General features: G+C 34.2%; 5 protein-coding genes across 6 annotated transcripts in view; 3 read left to right on the plus strand and 2 right to left on the minus strand.

Annotated features, from left to right (window-relative positions):
* The window catches only part of LOAG_16492 (dimethylaniline monooxygenase 4), a gene marked incomplete at both ends in the record, with an annotated part of 4,960 nt that extends 4,115 nt beyond the window's left edge, over positions 1 to 845 (plus strand). The window contains 2 exons of the mRNA XM_020449144.1: positions 350 to 465; positions 642 to 845. Of these exons, the coding sequence (XP_020307404.1) occupies positions 350 to 465; positions 642 to 845 (320 nt within the window). The remainder of the gene's footprint in view (positions 1 to 349; positions 466 to 641) is intronic.
* Positions 846 to 1,820: 975 nt separating this feature from the next.
* LOAG_01348 lies at positions 1,821 to 4,341 on the minus strand (the record flags this gene model as incomplete). Of its 2 annotated transcripts, XM_003136887.2 has the most annotated exons (7): positions 4,074 to 4,341; positions 3,720 to 3,804; positions 3,222 to 3,344; positions 2,990 to 3,085; positions 2,746 to 2,850; positions 2,302 to 2,436; positions 1,821 to 1,874 (listed from the first exon to the last, which is right to left on the minus strand). In XM_003136887.2, the coding sequence occupies exons 1-7, from the start codon at positions 4,211 to 4,213 to the stop codon at positions 1,821 to 1,823; spliced, it is 738 nt and encodes a 245-aa protein (XP_003136935.1). In that variant the 5' UTR covers positions 4,214 to 4,341. The 2 variants fall into 2 exon arrangements, with proteins under 2 accessions (XP_003136935.1, XP_020307405.1); XM_020445713.1 differs by lacking the exon at positions 4,074 to 4,341 and having other exon boundaries at positions 3,720 to 4,026.
* A 985-nt stretch (positions 4,342 to 5,326) lies between these two features.
* LOAG_01349 (hypothetical protein) lies at positions 5,327 to 7,406 on the plus strand. The gene is made up of 5 exons (XM_020445714.1): positions 5,327 to 5,428; positions 5,705 to 5,762; positions 6,046 to 6,146; positions 6,306 to 6,389; positions 6,863 to 7,406. The coding sequence occupies exons 1-5, from the start codon at positions 5,341 to 5,343 to the stop codon at positions 6,955 to 6,957; spliced, it is 426 nt and encodes a 141-aa protein (XP_020303853.1). The 5' UTR covers positions 5,327 to 5,340; the 3' UTR covers positions 6,958 to 7,406.
* Positions 7,407 to 9,648: 2,242 nt separating this feature from the next.
* On the plus strand, positions 9,649 to 10,783 carry LOAG_01350 (hypothetical protein; the record flags this gene model as incomplete). Its single annotated transcript, XM_003136889.1, has 5 exons — positions 9,649 to 9,660; positions 9,877 to 9,963; positions 10,158 to 10,271; positions 10,390 to 10,479; positions 10,673 to 10,783. The coding sequence occupies 5 exons, from the start codon at positions 9,649 to 9,651 to the stop codon at positions 10,781 to 10,783; spliced, it is 414 nt and encodes a 137-aa protein (XP_003136937.1).
* Positions 10,784 to 11,292: 509 nt separating this feature from the next.
* LOAG_01351 (hypothetical protein) lies at positions 11,293 to 16,317 on the minus strand (the record flags this gene model as incomplete). The annotated part of the gene is made up of 12 exons (XM_020445715.1): positions 16,081 to 16,317; positions 15,735 to 15,900; positions 15,349 to 15,483; positions 14,957 to 15,040; positions 14,747 to 14,869; positions 14,462 to 14,598; positions 14,116 to 14,227; positions 13,910 to 14,000; positions 13,519 to 13,698; positions 12,945 to 13,139; positions 12,583 to 12,718; positions 11,293 to 11,494 (listed from the first exon to the last, which is right to left on the minus strand). The coding sequence occupies exons 1-12, from the start codon at positions 16,311 to 16,313 to the stop codon at positions 11,293 to 11,295; spliced, it is 1,794 nt and encodes a 597-aa protein (XP_020303854.1). The 5' UTR covers positions 16,314 to 16,317.
* Between the last annotated feature and the right edge of the window lie 3,868 nt (positions 16,318 to 20,185).

Genomic DNA, 20,185 nt, shown 5'->3' on the forward strand with positions numbered 1-20,185 from the left:
AGTAAATCACACCTGCCTTTTTTAAACAGATATTTCAAAAGCAAGAAACACACTATCCAAGTGGACTACATCAAATACATGGACGAAATTGCTGAACAAATAGGTTGTAAGCCTAACTTAATGAAGGTGATTTTTGAATTTATATTTGCTTCAGTTTTCTATGCATATATATTTCGTAAAATTGCATATTTTTTAGCTTTTTTGAATTAATTTTAGATTTAAACCTCTTCTTGCACCATTTCATCCATATTATCTGATCTGTACATGTTCCAGTACATGTTCATAGAGCCCAGTTTTTGCCTGCGATTGCTTATTAGTGCTAATGCACCGTATGTCTACCGACTTGAAGGCCCTGGATCTTGGGATAAAGCCAAGGAAACATTGATAAGCCTTCCTGAACGAGTCAAAATTCCACTGAAGAATAGAGAATGTCGCATGAAAAGATATAAAAGACGCGGAAGAATTGTAAGTTTGACAGAATCGATCATTATTTCTGTGGCAGAAAATGACAATGTTTTTTAGAACCTTAATTAACGAACTTCAATACATCAGGATGAAAGTAAAGCTTAGATACAGGAAATCTGTGTATTAAAATTACTGGTATTAATCAGATCGACCAGTGTAACTACAGAATGTTACAGGATGAGTATTTCCGATATGTATCCATGAAATGGCTCGCTGGATGGACGTGTGTAATACTTGTCACGGGCATTTGGGTATTCTGCTCTGGTTCTCATAATCTCACTACACTCACATATACCACAAATGTTGTCATCTTCCTAGTATTTTTTTCATTCATTTTATTATGGTTTGATTTACAATATGATATGTCCACAATCTTCTGAACAAATTTGGTGAGACAAAACTACGCTCCCAAACTTCCCCGAGCATTATATTAGATTTTGTTTCTTTAAAGTAAAAGCAATACCGTCGCTTCCTCTCTGCTGATTATCTGCATTAGCACTGTTCAATGAACAATACTCCACGTCTCCTGACTTCGTAACCACGTCTTTCATGAATAAATGCTGTCTTATATCTTACTTATAGTTCATGATGAAATTTTACTCTTCACTGTCTCAGACCTGAACATTTTCCTACTCTTACCTCTTTTTTTTCCTGTTGGGCACTAATAAATTTTATTTACGGAGAAAAAAGCAAATCTCTAGTTGACAGAAGTACTTATCCCTGATACCATATATATGTATTTTGCACAAGTAATTCTTGTATTTTTATGAAACAAATATTTTAAAGCCGAGCACAATGAATTTATGAGTGTTCCATACCTACAAAAAAGCTTACCCCAGCTTGTCCTTTGTTGTTGCTTCATTCCTAATCTCAATTCCTGGAAAAACTAATACTTAATCTACAGATGAAGTGACTTGAAGATCAATTACAGCCTAAATGTGCATTTGAAAAATTGTATGGTATTAAAAACCCGACTTTTGTAAAACACATCTTTGTCAATCCATTCTTTTCCTTTCGCGAGAAATATTTTGTGAAAATGATGATGATAATAAAAAAAACAATATATAGTTAACACAACATAAAACAATTTATTTACGCAATTGGTGAAATGTAATTTTTAAATTACATTAAAAAGAATTAAATTTTTAAATTACAGATATGGACAAACAATTTTAGCACTGTACAAAACCCGTACTTCTTTAGCGATCACTAGCTACAGTGACACAGCAGCGCGTAACTTTGCGAGACAGAAATAACATTTCTTGGCTGTGACTCACTGGGTGTTATGCTTTTGTTACCTTCAACTGATTATATCAATGCCACATATCGACTCAAACAATACGTGGAAGCAGTCATCAACGACTTTCCGTTTTTGTAATTGTATAATAATCAAGGACTTTATGACAAACCTGAAATCATTTCAAATCTGTTGTCTTAATCTGTTGTTTTCACTAAGACTAAGTAGGTCAGTTTAATTAACTAGTATAACACTCTCATGACACAAGGTCGCATGCCAGTACGGTTATTAGTCAAAAATTCCGTTAATCCATCTCTGTCTGTCATAAGTGGTTTGAATTGGGATCTTAGCAAAGTAATATAACATTTTCGAATGTTTCGACTATCCAGGAATAAGTACTGTCATATTTAGCAGTCAAAAATATTTCAATATTAGGCTATTATTCATGTACTTCTAGTACGTATTCACAATGATGAAAAACTCTATATTGTTTCAAAGAAGTGATAGTTTTAGGCGAATTTAGGCGTTGACAACACAACAGCAATAAGATAAACGACAGTCATCGGGATCTATGAAAAGTATCAAAAAAAAAAACTAACATCCTCCATCATATCAGAAGTCAAATTGGCAACGAACTGATCCCACCACTGTTCACCTGACTGTCTATCAACCCAGTCACAGTTATCCAGTTTCGTCATTTTCAAAGCCATATATATCAGCGAAATGGCAATTACCTGAACAGTTATCGTAGAAAACACTCCTGTTCCTTCTCAAATAATTCAGTGATTCAAAGGTAGTGTAAAACATTGTAGTTATTCAAGTCTTGCAATACCCATTGTTGAGAATTTTTTTCCTACACATTTCAGTAACTGCAAAAACCAATTGCATTTCCTATTGCTATCTTCCAATATTACTTCAGCTAACAGCATATCTGAACCGTCACTACATTTTAAAATACACGAGCATCATGGCAAATAACTGATTCCATTGATGAATTAAACTATTTAACAATACCACCAAACTACAACAAAATGGGCTCCTACTTCCGGTTCCCACATAAGACATAACGTTGTTGATATCGAATCATTGACAAATGTCCATGCATTTTGCAGTACCGTCTGCTTTTTCTCCCGATCCAACTTGAAAACCTTAAAACTTTACTGAGAAATCACTGGATTTCAATAAGTAATCTTAGAAATTAACAGTAAAGAAATCAGAAAGCATATTCTTAAGATATTTTGTGGCCGACAGAGCATTAAATTAAGTTTCAATTTCCGGAAAATTGACCCTCTGATATTGCAGGAGAAACGTATATGGATGATCCACATGAAGATCGAACTTAATTGTTTGCAGTAGAACTCGTTCGATACCCATCACCTCCTCCTGAAATTTAGTGTTTAGGTCAAGTTATATATTGGTATGAACCAAACATGTTCAATATATCTTACAAAAACTTAATGCCACATTCTTTGTGATCATAATGTTTATTCTGCTCGTGTTATAGTCTTTAAGCACTTACAATTGCATTTTTCATACTGTACAAGTCAGGGTACTTTTCTTTCGCAATCAACACAATGTCCCTGCATTTCTTTGGTGTCTCTTCAACCTTCCCGGCCAAAAATAGACAACCTAAGGCAGTCAGCTGAAATGAACTACTATATTTAAGATGTGGTTGATCCATCCCACTGATTTTGGCACTGGTTCTGTTGAGAACCATACCCATTACTTCAACTTACAAAATACATTTTCACATGCCTTGAAAAGTATACAAAAGCGTACTGGGAACTAAAATGTGCTTCACATTTTAAACTACATCATCATTCAACAAATAAATTTCTCATCCCTTGGTTTACACGATAAAAATATTAGGCAAAAGATTTAGAATGAAGAAAGGATAAAACAAACTGCTCTCGATTCGTTTAAAGATGGAAATGATAAAAATCAGAAGACATTAAAGGTTGTCTAATTCTGCAGAAATAATCCTTAGTAACATAGAAAAGAAATGCAAAACACCTACATGTTTCTGGAATTCTTTGAAAGAATGAAACATGTAGAAACGATGAAAATAAACAGCTGCCGTTGCTAGTGTTGGATTTGGCTGCCTGAAACAAACAACCTTCCAAAGCAAAAGCCTTTGTTATAAATTTTTTATGAAACCTTTGTTATAAATTATAAATTTCAAATTGAAATGAACTATCCTGCATTGTATGAGAAATGAATGAAGTGGTTGATAAGTTAGACCATCCAAATAAAATCCGATCTTTCAAAACAGGATTTCGTGAACTATGAATCTTACAAACCATACGGATGCATAGAATTCATCGGTATCATTTGAACATATGCAAAACATCTTCATAGAGTTTTAAATTACAATTTTAAACCACTGCCAATCTCGACAATAAGCTTGATTCCCTCTCTTCGCAGCTTATCTTCCTCGACACGATCAACTCCATCTCTTCTAGACGGTGTATTTGCAAGTTGTTCTTCCGTAAAAAGCCAGTCGCGACCCATTTTAATTGTTGGCTGACATTCGGAAATTTACACACATTTAAAGCATTTTAAGCTTGGAGAACAGCAAATTTACAGACATTTTAAGCATTTTACGTTTAGTCTTCCCACCTGGTAGGTAAAAGTCTCGCAAGAGCCAAGTATCCTTTGGGCAAATCTAAGATCGCCAATGCTTCTGAAGGGTGATACTAAACCAACTAGGGTCCTTCTTTACCTTCTTTCTTTCGGGTCCTTCTTTCCTTAGTTATCATATCACAGGTAATTACCGACAATGGACTTTGGTAGACCAACACGTATGGTTTTAAGCACGACTCATACTGACTTCCTACTGATTTCTACTCTTCCCTTCTATCTAATTTTATGAATTCAATTCTGATTTTAAATAATAATTGAAAACTCCGGAATTAATCCAATTACAAAAAGATTAAACCAACCAAAGCTACTTTTTGTCGAAAAGAGGAGGAGAAAATGGTGGGAAGCGTTACTGGAAGTAAAGCAACTTCAACCTTTTCTCACTATGGATCCACTCCTACGAAAAAAATAACCGTTGATGCTTATTCCCAAAAGAAAACGAACAAGCCAAATCCACAGCAAATTTCAGAACACTTTCTTAACGAGCTGCGTTAGAGTCGGACTCCAAATTATTTTGACAACGGGCGTTGCTGCAGTTCTGGTTTGTTGTGGGGCGCTAAATTCTTCCCTGAGATACGTGGAGAAGTGAGTTACGTTGCTGAAACAAGTTGTTCTGGATTACGAATCATATCTTGTTATTGGAAAGAAATATTCTAAAATCTAAAGATCAAGCAAGTTGTATTGTTACTGGTAGTATTTAATTTGAGAATCAGGAAGCAGTATATTATCTGAAATATATTTTACTTATTGGTGCACTATTTATTGTTACAAATACTATTATAATTTATTATTATGTAAGTGATATGTTATTGGTGATATATCATTAAATGTCATTATCACTCATCCATTATGTACTGTTATCTTTGCACAGATGTTATTGTTGTCACCTGTTAGTAACAGCCCCATCGCCTGCTACAGTATAATCATAATTCGTTTTAACAAGTAATAACATAACTTGCTATCATAAAATGCATGTGTATATAATTTAGTAGTCTGGAATGTATAAAGTGGGTCATTCGTCGTCAGTGCCACGTTCAACGTTGGTTTACAGTGGACGTCGAAATGTGCCCGCTCGATCAGGAATTTGTTAGTCGTTTTTGCTTCTTGAAGTGATTGTAAAGTTTTACCTTTTAAAAAATGCTTGTATTCTTTTCGCTTTTCCAGTTTTCGTTTAAATGTATTTGCCTTTTTTCTGAATGTTGAGGTAAGTTATTAGTAAGTCTAGTATGTGGGTTGAACCGGTAGGAGCATTGCTTGTCATCCTTAAAGAAAATTTTCTTAACTACCACAACCTGAGCAATTTAACAGTTTGACAACTTTCCTTACCTATACTGATGATTACTTAAGCAAGAATATTTTTAGATGAACGAACACTGAATCAGTATGGTGTCGAGAACGAAAAATCTTGCAGAAATGAGATGTATGTTGTTTACAGAAATATTCTATAATCATAAGATTTCAGAAATATGACTGGAATTTTGCTCGGTAGACAAAAAATTTATAAAAGATTGTTTGTCTAGGCTTACTGGTTATCTGTTTACCAGGAGTAATTATACATTTTGTGTGGAACATTGTCGGTAGTAGCGATATTGTATGCTAGCTACAGTGATTTGAAAATTTATCTTCCGTTATTTGGAATGAAATGGAGCTTCAATATTTTATACATATTCTCTGAATTTACATCAGAAAAATTACTGTTCCAGGAATGTGCAAATCCCGGCATTATCTAAACGAAATTATAGTCGTATGTCACCAGATGTTACAAAACATATAAATATGGAAACGGTGTCGGTTTTAATGAAAGGTTAGTGTCAAACGGAAGAAATGGAATGTACCACCGGAAAAAGAAGGAGAAATGGAATGTATTATCGGTGTCATCCATTTTTTTCCTTCCTCTTTTATTAAAAGGTTATTAATATTGCACTGAGAAGTTTTTGTTCATTCTGTGATTGTTGCTTTTCAGCAACTGAAGAATTTCTTCATACTCCTGATGGCCGTCCCGATAAAACCATCGAGCATTACCAACCAAAGAGGTCGTTGCCAGAAGGTCATTTTTCTGATTGGTTTTCAGAAGTAGTTGCGCCAGGCACATATTCCTTGGAATTAGTTACCTGTAGTGGTACTAATGTTCTAAATAGCTGACTTCTAATTAAGTTACTTCAGACACTTCATAAATGTTTAATGGTATCAATATTCAGTGAAACGAAGGTGAATAGTTGAGTAATGGTTGTTGTAGAGCTCAACAAGTGACCACTGCAACTACTGTCACCCGTTCCGTGGTGGCAAAAAAGGCTGTTAGAAATTGCGTTTAATACTAGCAGTAGATGTCAGTATCGTTGAAAGGTCTATTTGAATAGCACCTCTCAAAGGTCATTCCATTCCTCACAGTTCATTTCTTTTTTTTGTAGAACGAAGCATCATATTATATTAATTTCTCTTACATTTACTTTCTGATAACACTTGTAGACCGAATTTTTGCTAAGGATCAACAATTTTGTTCATTAAGAGGATTTGTTTTAGATTTCGCACCCTTCGATGTTGACGGTTACTTAACGGAGCGTTTTCTAAGAGATGTTAACTTAGATCCAAAAATCTTAAATGGTTTTTGTAAATAGATGTCACCATGGACTGTTGCACCTACTGCAGCTACTCACGTCCTTCAGTGGAGTTGCCTACGGAGAAAATATATCATCATTTTAATGAAAATATTAAATTGTAAATCACAGTTGCTGTTTCGTTTAATTTTATATGAACAACATTGTTTGATTTTAATCACCTGTGTTTGTAACTGAGACTATAATTGTTAACTATTAATTAGGTATGGAGATATGCCTCATGATTTTGCAGCCGGTTGCTCAATTTTCTGGTTTCTTTTTATTCTTCTCTCGTACTCTTCATTTTCTATTGTTTGATTTTTTAACTTTGCAATGATCTCATGCTAATCATAAAGCATTTTTTTAATGCATGTATAACGTGTACCTAGACTTATAATAACGCTACGCAACATAAGGTCGAATTACACCATGTTTTGCACAATTATCTCATTCTACTGATGGATACCTACTTTAATGTATTTGTAAAAGATGTTAAATTCATTCAAAGATTACTGCATCCACAGTGATGCGCTGCGATTTGAGTGAGACATACAGTTTGATCTTGAAGATGATACCAGAATTTAGAAGACCTGACATTCGCCAAACAATAATCGCGGTAGCTGGCGTTTCATAACTGATCTTGTTTTTTATTGATTTCAGTGCAATGGAGGTTGAATTTAACAAAGGTGAAACAGAGGTCATGTATTGGAGGTTCTGGTTTTATCTGGTAGGTTCGTAATAAATTTCATGTAATATGCTGTTGTAGAGTCAAAAAACATTGGTGTCTTTTTGCTTTGGGACGGTGATAGTCACTGTACTCATCAAATGTTTAGAACTATTTGAAACAATGTCAATTGAGAAACTCGGTTGGAAACTGGTTTAAACAAAGTTACACGCAACGTTTGAGTTGGAATGTGTGTTTCGTTATTCCAAATACTTTTTTCCAAGGCTGGAAGGTTTTGGTAGGAATGAAACAAGTTCTTTTATATTCAGCCTCATTCCTAGAAATGGTCTAAAATCGAGCAAATATGTGGACTAACCAAGAGGTCGATGAATTTTGCAAAAATATAGCCGCATGTGTCTCATGGAGATCTATTCGGTTTTTTAGCTCTTTCAAGAGTAGATTAATATGATTATCAACAAAAATCTTCAAGGAAGAGTTCCGTTTTTCTGTATAATAAAAATCATATTCCCGTAAAGTTTCACCGAATGGGTGGAAGTTCGACAGTTGAATATGTCATTCTCTCACTTTATATATATCATTCTCTCACTTTTGTTCTCCAATTTGACCTTCCGCTTTTGTAATTTCAGATGCCAGGATCCTGTCACCTAGACAGTTTACTTTTTCTATCTAAATTTAAAAAAAAAAGAGGTAATTTCGGCATTTAGATTAATGACAAGTTAAGTCAATCTCCATGATAACAACAGTACTGTCCTGCTCATCAGAAGAAATCCAACAACATTATCTAAAGAAGGTTGAAGCCATCGATTACACGAAGGTTTTGGTTCACATCTCGCCGTTTCGCCAGATTCTTTCAGTGTTTGGTTTTCTTCATGAAGCGTGCAATTTTCCGCTTGCACCTTAATAACGCTTCTGTCTGCGTTTCTTAATTTTTCTTCACAGCTGTCTAGCTTATCTTCCACTACCTTTTTCTCTTCCTGAAATAATTAAAAATATTGTCTAAAAATAATATAAATGAAATGATTTGACATGTTTTAAAATGAGTTTCCAGCTTCCGCTAGAACAGCTAGAACCCTGCGGTAGTTCTCAGCTTCCAAAATTGTCAGTACAAAAATATCCACTCACAAGGGAACTTACGAAAGACTTACTTCTCGATGATTCCTTTAAAGTTACGATTCGTGAGTTCGAGTGGAACTCTCCTTATATAGTTCCGCAATCGCCTTATTTTTAGGTCGTTTTGAAATTCAACACTTTTTAATTGTATCATATGATTTTGTTTTAATTTCTCCAAGTGTCCAAGTGTCTGCGCCTCTTTCACTTTTCGAATCTTAAACTTACAAATATAGGATTCACTTCAAACTGCGAACTGTAATTGAAAATTGGGTTAAAATACCAATATGAACCAATATGAATATGATTGGGTTAAAATACCAATATGTGTTATTTTTAAGACTTACGGCCGCGTGTTTTTCATCTTTCATGTTTTTCCGAAATAATTTCGTGCCTGCAACAGTTTTCTGGATCGCTAACCATATTGAATAGCGGACTGCAAAATATAAAAGTGCTTAACAATACCACGTAAATTCCTTTTAACGAGATTGGAATCATCTCTCTGGATCTGCAAATCTTGTTGGCTTTCCTCTTCGCAGTTCCAAGTCCAACATCGATTCTTCGTAGCACGAACTGTATTGGGTTATTGTAACTCGTATGCCACCTTATCGCTCTTCATTTCTGTCTCTATCAGAAAAGCCTTTACCCTCAAAACTAACAATTATAGGCAACTTACTTTATCCTCTATGAACCAATCCCCTTTGATTTCGCCATCTTCATATGGATTTGCTGGCAACCGAGGTATGCTTTCAGTTAAACGTGAGCTAGACTCATATTTTGCATACAAAATGAAACTGAAGGTGGTATCACCAGGAAATGAGATAGAGTGAGTCATTATTGGGAAATATATTTAATATTTTAAAATTGCACATAAACTCATTTCATATAGCTACGACTAAATTTTTCGGTCGACAACTGAGATGACAACTAAGGTTTCTTGCCAACTGTATGGGTAGTTATGATTAGAGGCCATCGAGCGTTCGTTCATTTATAATCAATTTTAACTCCGTATAAAATCCACCACGAAGGACATAAATTCTGTTTTCTTCCATGTGTCTAGTATTATTATCTGTAACTAATCATATAGCAGAATTTATTTCCATAAAACTCGCCATCAATTGACTGAGAGTAGATAGGACAGAGTTTAGGTTGCCGAGACTGCAAGTACAACACCTGTTGAACAGTCATCGCCGACAACACAAGTTTCCATAACAGGAGAAAGGAAAAGCGGGTCGGTAAGCTTCAAATGTATTAAAGATATGTTGGAAGAATATCTCTTGATTGTCTAAGTTTTAAAATCAGTTAAAGGCTCTAAATTTCATATTTAACCTGTTATTTCTTCGCTGAAGAAGTGAGGTAATATCAAGCAGGTTGGGGACTTGAACATTTTAAACACACTTGAAAATAAATCTTCCATTGGTTTTACTAGACAAAGCGGTCACGGACCAAATCATCAGGTTCTAAACGGCGAAGAAAAAAGAAGAGGGAAACACCACCGGAAGGATTCGACCAGTGGCCAGAAGCGGATCAGAAATATTATCAGGTACTTGAGTGCCACAGAAGATTCAAAAAATTTTCACCGATAAAAACTATAACATAAAATTAACAAGAGAAATTAACTCTTCCATTAAGTACTTTGACTCGTATATTAATGATTAAAGGATATTTCGGCTCTTTTGCGCGATTCCAAAGCAACGAGGAAACAATGTAGCTTCACCAGACACAAAATCGGAGCCTGGAAATCTCTTAAAGTAAAACTGTTTCCTTATCTCTTATCATCTCTCAACTTGGAAATATTCCAATCTTCATTTGAATGTGCTTACACATTTATGCTTGCAAACCCTTGTACATGATGCCATCCTTAAGATCTTCAAATTTTGGAGACAAGTTTTGAAACACTGAACCCAGCTTAATATAATCTGATTCAAAGGCAAGCAATTTCAGCTTCGCTGGGCTTATCACCCAACACATCATACTGAAGTGAATGCTTATAAGAAAGCACTAAAGGAAGTGAAACCACTAGAAAAAACCGAAAATCTCGATATCGATTTCTAATTTTCAAATAAAAGTAGCCACTCACACTATTCCATTCTGAATAAAGCCAAGAAATGCCGAAACTCCCAAATATTCAGTAACTGTGAAAGACGACTGGTTCTGTTTGACCAACCTGACCATCCAGTTCAAATTTATGTTTTTTCTGAACTGTTTGTGGAATGAGGCACATAAAAGCACAATCAGCAACAAAAACTTCACAATTATCAGAAACAAGTTTAAGAGCGTTATGATTTGAACTAGATACTCAGTGATGGTTCGGATGCTGTAAAATACCAGTTGAGAATCAATTTCAGCGGAAAGTGATATTCTTGAAAGACAAAACAAGACAAACTCTCGCAATATATTCAAGTTGGATTTTTCACAGTAGATGGATATAAAACTGAGAGCACGTCTTAGTTTAACAAAATTATGTCATTTCCAAGCAAAATATTGGCGAGACAACACAAGGAAGTGTAAAGTTTGTAGTTTACATTCAAAAAATTAGATATTCATGAAAAAACCAAAAAATATCATGATTGTATGCCCTCCACAGGTTCTGTTGCATTACCAAGCATTGTATATGCCTGCACATCAGAAAGACTCTCACATTCGGTGGTTCTAGCACGTTTTCTCGGAGTAATCTTTGATTGGTCTGTGACTTCTGACATATCTTCCTTTTCGTCCTTTTCAGTATTAGCAATATGAGACGGCAGTGAATTGTCTCTTCGAGATCTGTAAAAACGAATGCAGTGGGTTGACAACTAATTCATTGGTTACTTCTGATAAAATAAATTTTACAAATTAATTAACCGTCCGTTGTCCACAGTCTTCCCAGTGTTCATGTAACTTGCCAATTTTTATAAAACAAATTAGATAATTCTGAGGTCGAAAAGTTAACAAATTAAGTTGAAATGGATAGAAAAGATAACAGTGGGACACGATTACTAACACGAAAGATTAAGCAGAGTTACTATCGAAAGAATAAGGTGGAGTTAACCTTTACTATCGAATGTTTGTTTTTTTTCTTTTTTTAAATGTTCCTGTTTTTATGATTCGAATGGTTCCATGAACTAATGAAGATTAATTTTTCCAGCAGATGGCAAAAAAGAAGCAAAAAGATGTAACAATAGTACTGCTTCTGGAAAGTCTTACATCTTGAACGGCCTTTATTTTTTCTGTCGTTCTATGCCGACACTGACGAGATATCATTTTTGATGAGCTTCATAAATTCATTATCACCCGGAAAAGTAACGGAATAAAATCAAAGATGAAAAGCAGAAGTCTGTTTGAAATGTCCCATTTAAAAAAATCCTCTAAAAATCTAGAAAAATAAGTATCCTATATATACTACTATTACAAAAAAGAATTAAATCATCCACAACAAAGAACAATAAAAAGTCTTTGAGAAAAAAAAAGAAGTAAAAATGTTTTGGGACTATGCTCAAGTCACTTTATTTTTTCAAGATTGTGAAAAGTGAAATCTTCACAGTTTTAAGCAGCAAGAAACCTATCAATGGAAAAATTAAAAATGGATCGAGTGTGAAAGGTAGAAAAGAGGGGGAATTCAACTAGATTCGAGAAACTAAATCCAGTGTATCCTGATAATTATGAAGACCATACAATCCTGATAATTATGGAAGCTATTCTTTATATCGATAATTAGTGAGGATTTGTTATTTTAGTGAAAATAGAGCCCAATAAAATATGTAAATCATCAAATTCTTCATAGTAATCTTTTAGCGTAAAAATAAGGCCTAAGGAAATATGTAAATCATCTAATTCTTCACAGTTATCTTTTAGTGACAAAGAGAAATAATCACTTGAAAATAGCCAACGACTTTGTCCTTCGTGGCTCTGGAATAGGCGTAGTTTCCAGACTTCGGCTTAACTCATCCCAGTGGGACATTAGATCTGATATGGTGAAACCTTTGTTTGATGCTGTTTGATGAAGAACATCTAGAAAACTATGATTATACGCATGATTATCTAAAAATACAAGAAGTAGAAGAAAATCGAGGAAATTCGTGATAAAAGGAAATTGTTGTGGTGCGAAAAATTGTTGCCAAATTCCATATTTCTGCTAAATATATTCTTCATGAATTTTCTGAAGAACCGAATAGAGTACAGGAATGGCAAAAAGATTTGCAGTCACGGATTTGAAAATTCAAAGTAATAAACTCACCGCTGAAATCAATTAAACTTATTCGCGGTGAATTCGGAGCACTTTTACTTCTCATCATCAACACCCTTTTTCGGAAAATTTCACATTCCGCTTTTTCCTGAAGTTTGCGGTAATGTTTTACATGTCCACATGCTTTCCCAAGCACAACGATACCATTTACTATTTTCAGTGACAATAACAATATCCATGTGAAACCTGGAATTGCTCTAAACTCCACCTGACTATATGCATCATCGAGTTCAAAGTGCGATTAAAGAAAGCTAAGCAAATGAAGCAGTGAAAGCTTAATTTTTAAAAACAAACAAAAAGTTGAAGTCGTTGGCAGCTAACAACCGTGAACTAAATAGTTTGGTTTAGCACGAATTATTATTTTGAGAAATGACCGCGGCGGATTTACAACCTATTTATTAAGAAAGGGGGCGAAACCGAATATAAACATTCAAAATTGAATACCTATGCTAAAAATAATCAAAAATTTAATAAACACTGTAGTCAAGAAATTCAAATCCATCCAAAAACACTAACGAAATTGAAACTGGATAGGTACTACAGCTTGCAATCACAAATAACTCACAAAAAACAAGCTGAACAGATGTAATGGTGAAATCAAATGTTTGAGTAATAACGCGTATCAGCATAATTGTTAATGGAATAGGTATAAAACCCATTCGTCTTGATACCTGATCCGAATAATCTGAAAAGGCTTTCTCGCCACGACTTCGAACAACATCGAAAGCAATCGTTATTGTAAAATCTGAAAAGTACATTCATCAATGTAATTTTTCACAATCTTAAACTTCAAATTGCTAAATCCACTTCTAATTTTTTCCTTTTATATTTTAACTACTGCTTAATAGTTACCAAAAATTTAAACGAATTCGGATCAAAGACAACTGGGCCAACTAAGTGGGCGAAATATGGAGTGAAGAACTTGGCTGACCTGAAAAAGTTACATTAATCAATACCTTGATATACCTCCGCTGGTATTTCGTTAAACTTAGTGATAAAGGCGTGTTTTAACCAATCAACGATTATTTCAGCAATTGTCACCAAGGCCTAAAAATGCTGAAGTATACACTCAAAACTGCTTTCAAAGATGCCCCCACTTTTTCAAATCAAAAAATACGATGTTTACGAGTCTAAAAAGAATGATAAACAAATGCGAACAAACAAGGTCTGGCAACATTTCCACGAAATGTTCGAATTTCCAATTCACAGCCATCATATTTCGCACAACCACAACTGTTAATAAAGTAAGAATATGAAAGCGTTCACGAACATCACTGGAAATTTGCTTTTTTTAAAGTTCTAAACAATAAAAGCACTCATTATTAATAATCAGTATGATTTTTGATTTTCATCGCCATCGATATTTCGACCGCTAACAGTACTACACATACATCCATATTGATAAGTGTAAGCAATATTTTTAACTACTTCACCAAATAAACCATGAAGCATGAAATATAGAAACTACAAATCTGAGAATGGAAAACAGAAATTCTGTAAAACAATACCTGCAAGACATCTGGAAAAGGTTTGCCTTGGCGAATTTTTTGAAAACCGATCCTTTTAGTTCAACAAAATTATTGGACATCATTATTGCGAGCAGTGCCTGCGTATGTGAATTAAAAGCAACATTCAAAGTTGTAGCCTGAAATTTTGCTAAACACATATTTCTCATGAATATTAATGACATTAAGGGTGAGTGCACGGTTATAGTATTAAAGTAGTTGAAAATAATACCGTACATCTTTTTTCATTAGTTTAATAATATAAAAATTTATAAATACTTAGTATACCTGCAATAAGACGAGTATTGTATGTAGCCAAGTGTAAATAATTGCAATAAATAAGTGCACAAACATCCGTACATAACTTGATGACGAATGCGTACTTGACCAAAACAAGGCATCAAAAATATCCTATAATTCATACTTTTGAATGAAATTGAAAGTGTACCATACTCCTGGTAACGAACTGCAAAAGTGAGTAAACAGGAAAACACAGACCTGACCAAAACTGCTAAATAACTTGTCGGCTACTTCGAGCATATTATAAAAAATATAAAGCTTAATTACACCTTGTCCTCGAACCTGAAACTATGTCTTGGAAGAGGATCAGCTGACAACACTTTTTACTTGTTTTTTAACCCATCAAATTCAAAATCGAAACGATAAAAACTATCAACTGCATATAATGTAAAAGAATAAATCAGTGAAATGTAGATAACCAGGAAGATACTGTCATGATTTTTTTTTTTTAAACCATGTAGTCACCTTGTATAATTTAGAAAGAGATGAAAAACAGTGAGTAATGTTATATTTTCACAAAATTTAAATACATAATTTCCGAACAATCGAAACTACGTCATTGAGAAATTCCCGAAAGACGGAAATATAACCTGGTGATACATTACTGATGTATCAATCAAAGTCATGAGATATGAACAAACTGCCACAATAAAAGCTTTCAAAAAATCACAAGTACTGGATGCGGTCCATTTTTTTGAGCATAATAACGAACCAACGACGGACGTCTGCAACTAGTAATATTTGATTTTGAATTCAACTTTTCATTTCATACTATACATATCCTGGTGGATTACTCTTAATTCCAGTCTTTTTTCCAATAAATTAAAGCATTAAATCTCATCTATAGATCTTGCAAGCTGTATTTAGTACTGTTCGGATTTCGCCCATTCATCTAAATGAGATTACTATTCGATCATGATAAGCTCAGTGTGTAAAGAGGTGCTGCGCTTCAAAAATCCTTCGGGAAAAGTCTTACCAATAGACGAATTGGTAGAAAAGTAGACAAGTGGCAAAAAGCTTCCAAACACTGCAATGTACCATAAAACAAGAATTTCTCTAACTCAACTGGTATCCTCAGAAACGCACTTATTTTCTTCTGTTTTTCCGCATAACGTAATTCATCGTTATCAAGTGAATATCCTCTAGAAGAAATCAGCGTGTGAAATTTCGATTAAGCCAACTTATGCCGTGTGAAATTTCGATTAAGCCGTAGTAATTGGTATGCCAGGACTGCGGAAATTTGGTTAAAACCCAAAATTATTCATCTACCCATACTACGTACTAGAAAAGGAACAACTTCAGATGAGCAGATTGAAGCTAACCTCGTAAGTTCACCTCTTATGTAGTCCCAAAAACTTGGCACGCACAGGCATTCCCCATTACTATGTTCTTCCCAAGGACATGGTGATATATCCGAGATTCCATCTTGCGCTTCTTCCTTAAATCGATCAACAACATCTGGTTCCTCTAGTTCACTGCTGTCTTCATCAATACCAACATTTGTTTTCACTTTCCGAAAGCGAATTCCTTCACCGGTATGAAAATTCATTTCCATATCTGTGTGAACAACGTATCACAATTACAATATTGAGAAATCAATCATTCATCAGTACTTCCAACTATCCGACTTGACTACAATTTTTATAACAATAATATAAATGGAGAAGTAAGTCACCAGTGCTATTTTTCTACCAATAATCTTAAAAAAAAGAGTCTGTCGAGTCTTTATCTTCCCATATGCCATCAGAGATTTAGTTTGTCGAAAAAAATGAAAATAAACGAGTCGCAAAAAAGCGGAAATGGTGTGGGTATTAAAAATGAAACTAAAATTTGTGCATCTAGCAATTATCTAGCCAACACTGCTCGGTGATATTGAACTTAATGCGTTTACTATACAGTCTGTATTAATATAGAGATATGAAAAGATTGCTGAAACTTTTCTGGACGACCTGGTCTGAAAAAAAAAAACCAACATAGAGCACATAGAACCAACATCCGAAAAGACAATTATCATCAAAGAATATTACGTTAAAAACAAAAAATAACTAGTTTTGAATAATTATAACAGATGGCTAATCAATGAAAGACTGACTTTATCATTTAACACTTTATCTTCCGTTTATTCTCAACCTAAAAATCTTCCCTCTTAGAATCATTTGCGAACCACTTCCCACACACTAGCATGCATTTCGACCGCAGGCAACTTGAGCACAAACCTCTGCCCACAAAGTGGTCAGTTGGCTCTCTCTGCAACTTGTCATTTGAAACTCTCCAAAATATCGTTATATTTCTTGACGGTTCCTTAGGTTTTTAGAATGATTTGCGGGGGATGGGTGGATATGAGTGGGCCAAATTTTGGGCTTATTTTGAAGCTTTTGTTCAACTATAGGGCGCAACGCATCGCTTTCCGTAATTTTTTCGGGAATACCATAAAGCCTAAAATTTAACAGCCTTATTGGCGTGCTTTAAAAAATTGGCTTTGGTTCTGCTCGTAGTGTCAAACGCTGAATGAACAAGCCATGTTCTCATAACTTTTGCATGTCTAAAATAGGATTCATGAAGTATTGAATCTGTGTAATTTTGGAATCTTTTTCTTTGGGAAAAAACTGTAACTGTAACGTCTAATAAGTTATTTGGGAAAAAGCATGAAATATTTCTACCGGGAGACGTGAAATAGTAGTAAGTTATTTTCACCTGTAATATCTAACTAAGGGTTACATTTACACAAAAGCATAGTTGGACAAGTATCCATCCAATATTGAAAAGAGCAGAAAGATCGAGAAAACCTACATAACTTATTAAGAAAGCACTAAATGGGAATTGACTGTCTTGACAAATAACACGTACAAACGAATTTCGAAATCTCGTACTCCAAACTTTATTGAGTAATATTATAATTATATTGGAAAAAGTAACTATCAATGCGCTTATCAGTGAGACAAAAAGGGAAAAACAATTGACTGAAAAGTTTTGCCTGTGAACTTCATTTTTCAAAACGAAAAATTAAAATATGCAGATTTCGAAAACATTAATCGTTTCAAACATTGCACTTTTAAACAATAACTAAACTCAAATAATCTGCCAAAATTATTATTATGCCGAAATTTTCAAGACTTTACCAGATGAATGAGCATTAAAATAAGTGAAAAACTGGGAAAGCAGAAGAAATTCGCTTATCAAAAAACATTGTCTTTCCTTGCTGATATGGACTCAATACCTGGCTTTCGCGGTTTTTCTCCGTTTCATAGTTGGATCAAAAGTTTTCGATTAACTAATCAATCGCTTTGGATATGCAGAATTTCCGGACAAACTTCAAAGATGTCTCAGTCTTCTTGCCAAGATTTTTTCTTCATTACTTTTCTTTCCTCTAGATTTTACGAACATAATTCAATCGATATATCGACCATCCATTTGAAAGTTCAACAAAAATTTCCCGAAGATCAAGAGATATGATAAAATGATCACAATAAACTCTCTGTCGGTATCTGTGACAAGTACTGAGATAATCAGAAGAAATATACCTATCTCTTGCAGGCTAGAAGTATTAGGATGACTAAAGTGTTAGCTATTTGATATTGCTGATAAGGATGATGTACTTTTAATATCCGTTTCATCTAATAGATCATATTTTATCTTAATTTGATTTGTTGACAAGTCGTATAGTTACCAAATTGTGCTAGTTAAATTAAATGTCGACTGGAAATTATATTGTTTACTTGTTTACTTATATTTACCTTACTCCTTCCAAATTTGACGTTGGCAAACCACTTTTGCAACCCCCAACAATTCATTTTAAAATCTTTAGCTTCCTCCGATGGAAATATCTTTATCAGGTTTCATTCATTATTCAGGCGAACTTAATTTGCTCAATTAAATCGAATTCGACTCGATTTCTTACGATAGAGACTGACGGATCTACCCGTTCGAACACGTTAACATCTATCACAGTTGGCCGGTGCTCGTTACCAGTGAATCTGCTTTGATTATACTAGGTAATATAATAATGGTATTTGGTTAGATGGTTAGACTTATCACAAGATAAATTAAAATGCTCTGATTAATAATCAAATAGAGGACATAGAGGACAACTTCGCCATTAGGATTGATTGCTGCAAAAAATTAATAAAAGCTGATTAAAATTATATTAGCGACGTACATAGTAATTATTAAAAGGGAAAAAGTGGAAAAGATTGGAATTCATAGAATTCGAGTGAAACTATCTTTGCTAAATTTACTGAATTTTTAGATGGTTAAGTTGAAAGAATTTTGGAATGATACTTAATTCTGAACCTCAGTCATATTTCAGAAGACTGCCATTGATCCACCTCAAACTTGTATAAATTTCAACATCTTTTTTTCCAAAGATTCATATGTTATTGTAACTCAGCCTGTTAGCCAGCAACTATATGCTTGTCACAGACAATGTAATCAACCCACTTCCCGAAGTATTCTGATGCGAGACAAATGGTAGTAAAAGTTCACAATTCCCCCTCATTTTCTCGGATATCTCATTCGGTAAGTTGTGGTTAGCGTATTAGTTAAGACGTTAAGATCGTTGAAATTACCAGCAAGATTTGGTAAATCTAATATAGTTTATTTTCTGTTTGTAAAGTTCTTCTTCGGATAGTTCTGTAGTATAAATCGGAAGCGACAAATGACCGTTTCACTGTCACTCACTTTCGTCTTCTGTGATTCATAACTTACTTTAGGGAAGAAAATTTCCTAGCTTAATTTGGAAATTTTAAAAAAGCTACAATAGTAGAAGTGGAAGCTGAAGAAAAAGAAAAGCTGTCGATGCAGCTCTCCATTCTAAGCTTATCATCATCCAATTGTTAAGGAGTTATTTAATGGGCACTCTTTTTTTTAAATTTCAGTTTCAAATTTATGTCTAAATTTATCAATTTAGACATTTCCCTATAATAAATAGCCCTAATTATAGGGAAGAAGTAATGTCTAAAAAAAAAGAATTTATTACTTCCCATCAAATATTTATATAGTAGTCGCTTATGGTAAAAAAAGGAATCAAAGTTGTATCGTTATTTTTGTCCCAAGAAAAATGGAGGATTAAGGTCATCCAAGGTGAATAGAGTACACTGCTAAGGTGCGATTCTGTTGCTAATGGTCAACGCAGGTTATCTGTAGCAATTCCACCCATTGATAAGTGAGGAAGGACAGGAATGTTTGCAAAGTGTTTGATGTGTAGCTGGTAGTGTTTTGAGCACACTCTTGAAAGAAGTGTCTTAAATCAAGAAAGGTCATTCTCTACCAACCAAGATACTGATCTCCTGCAAAATTTTCATTCCTTCCTTCTTGTCCTTCATCCTATTCTCACCAAACCCTGCCCTTCGACCCTTCTCTTCCTTTGTGAATTAAGTTCCTTTATTTCTTTCCTTCTTCCACTCTTCATCTTCCTCCCTGCCACATTCT

This window comes from Loa loa (genome assembly GCF_000183805.2).
Source record: "Loa loa unplaced genomic scaffold supercont3.5, whole genome shotgun sequence".
NCBI lineage: Eukaryota > Metazoa > Nematoda > Chromadorea > Rhabditida > Onchocercidae > Loa > Loa loa.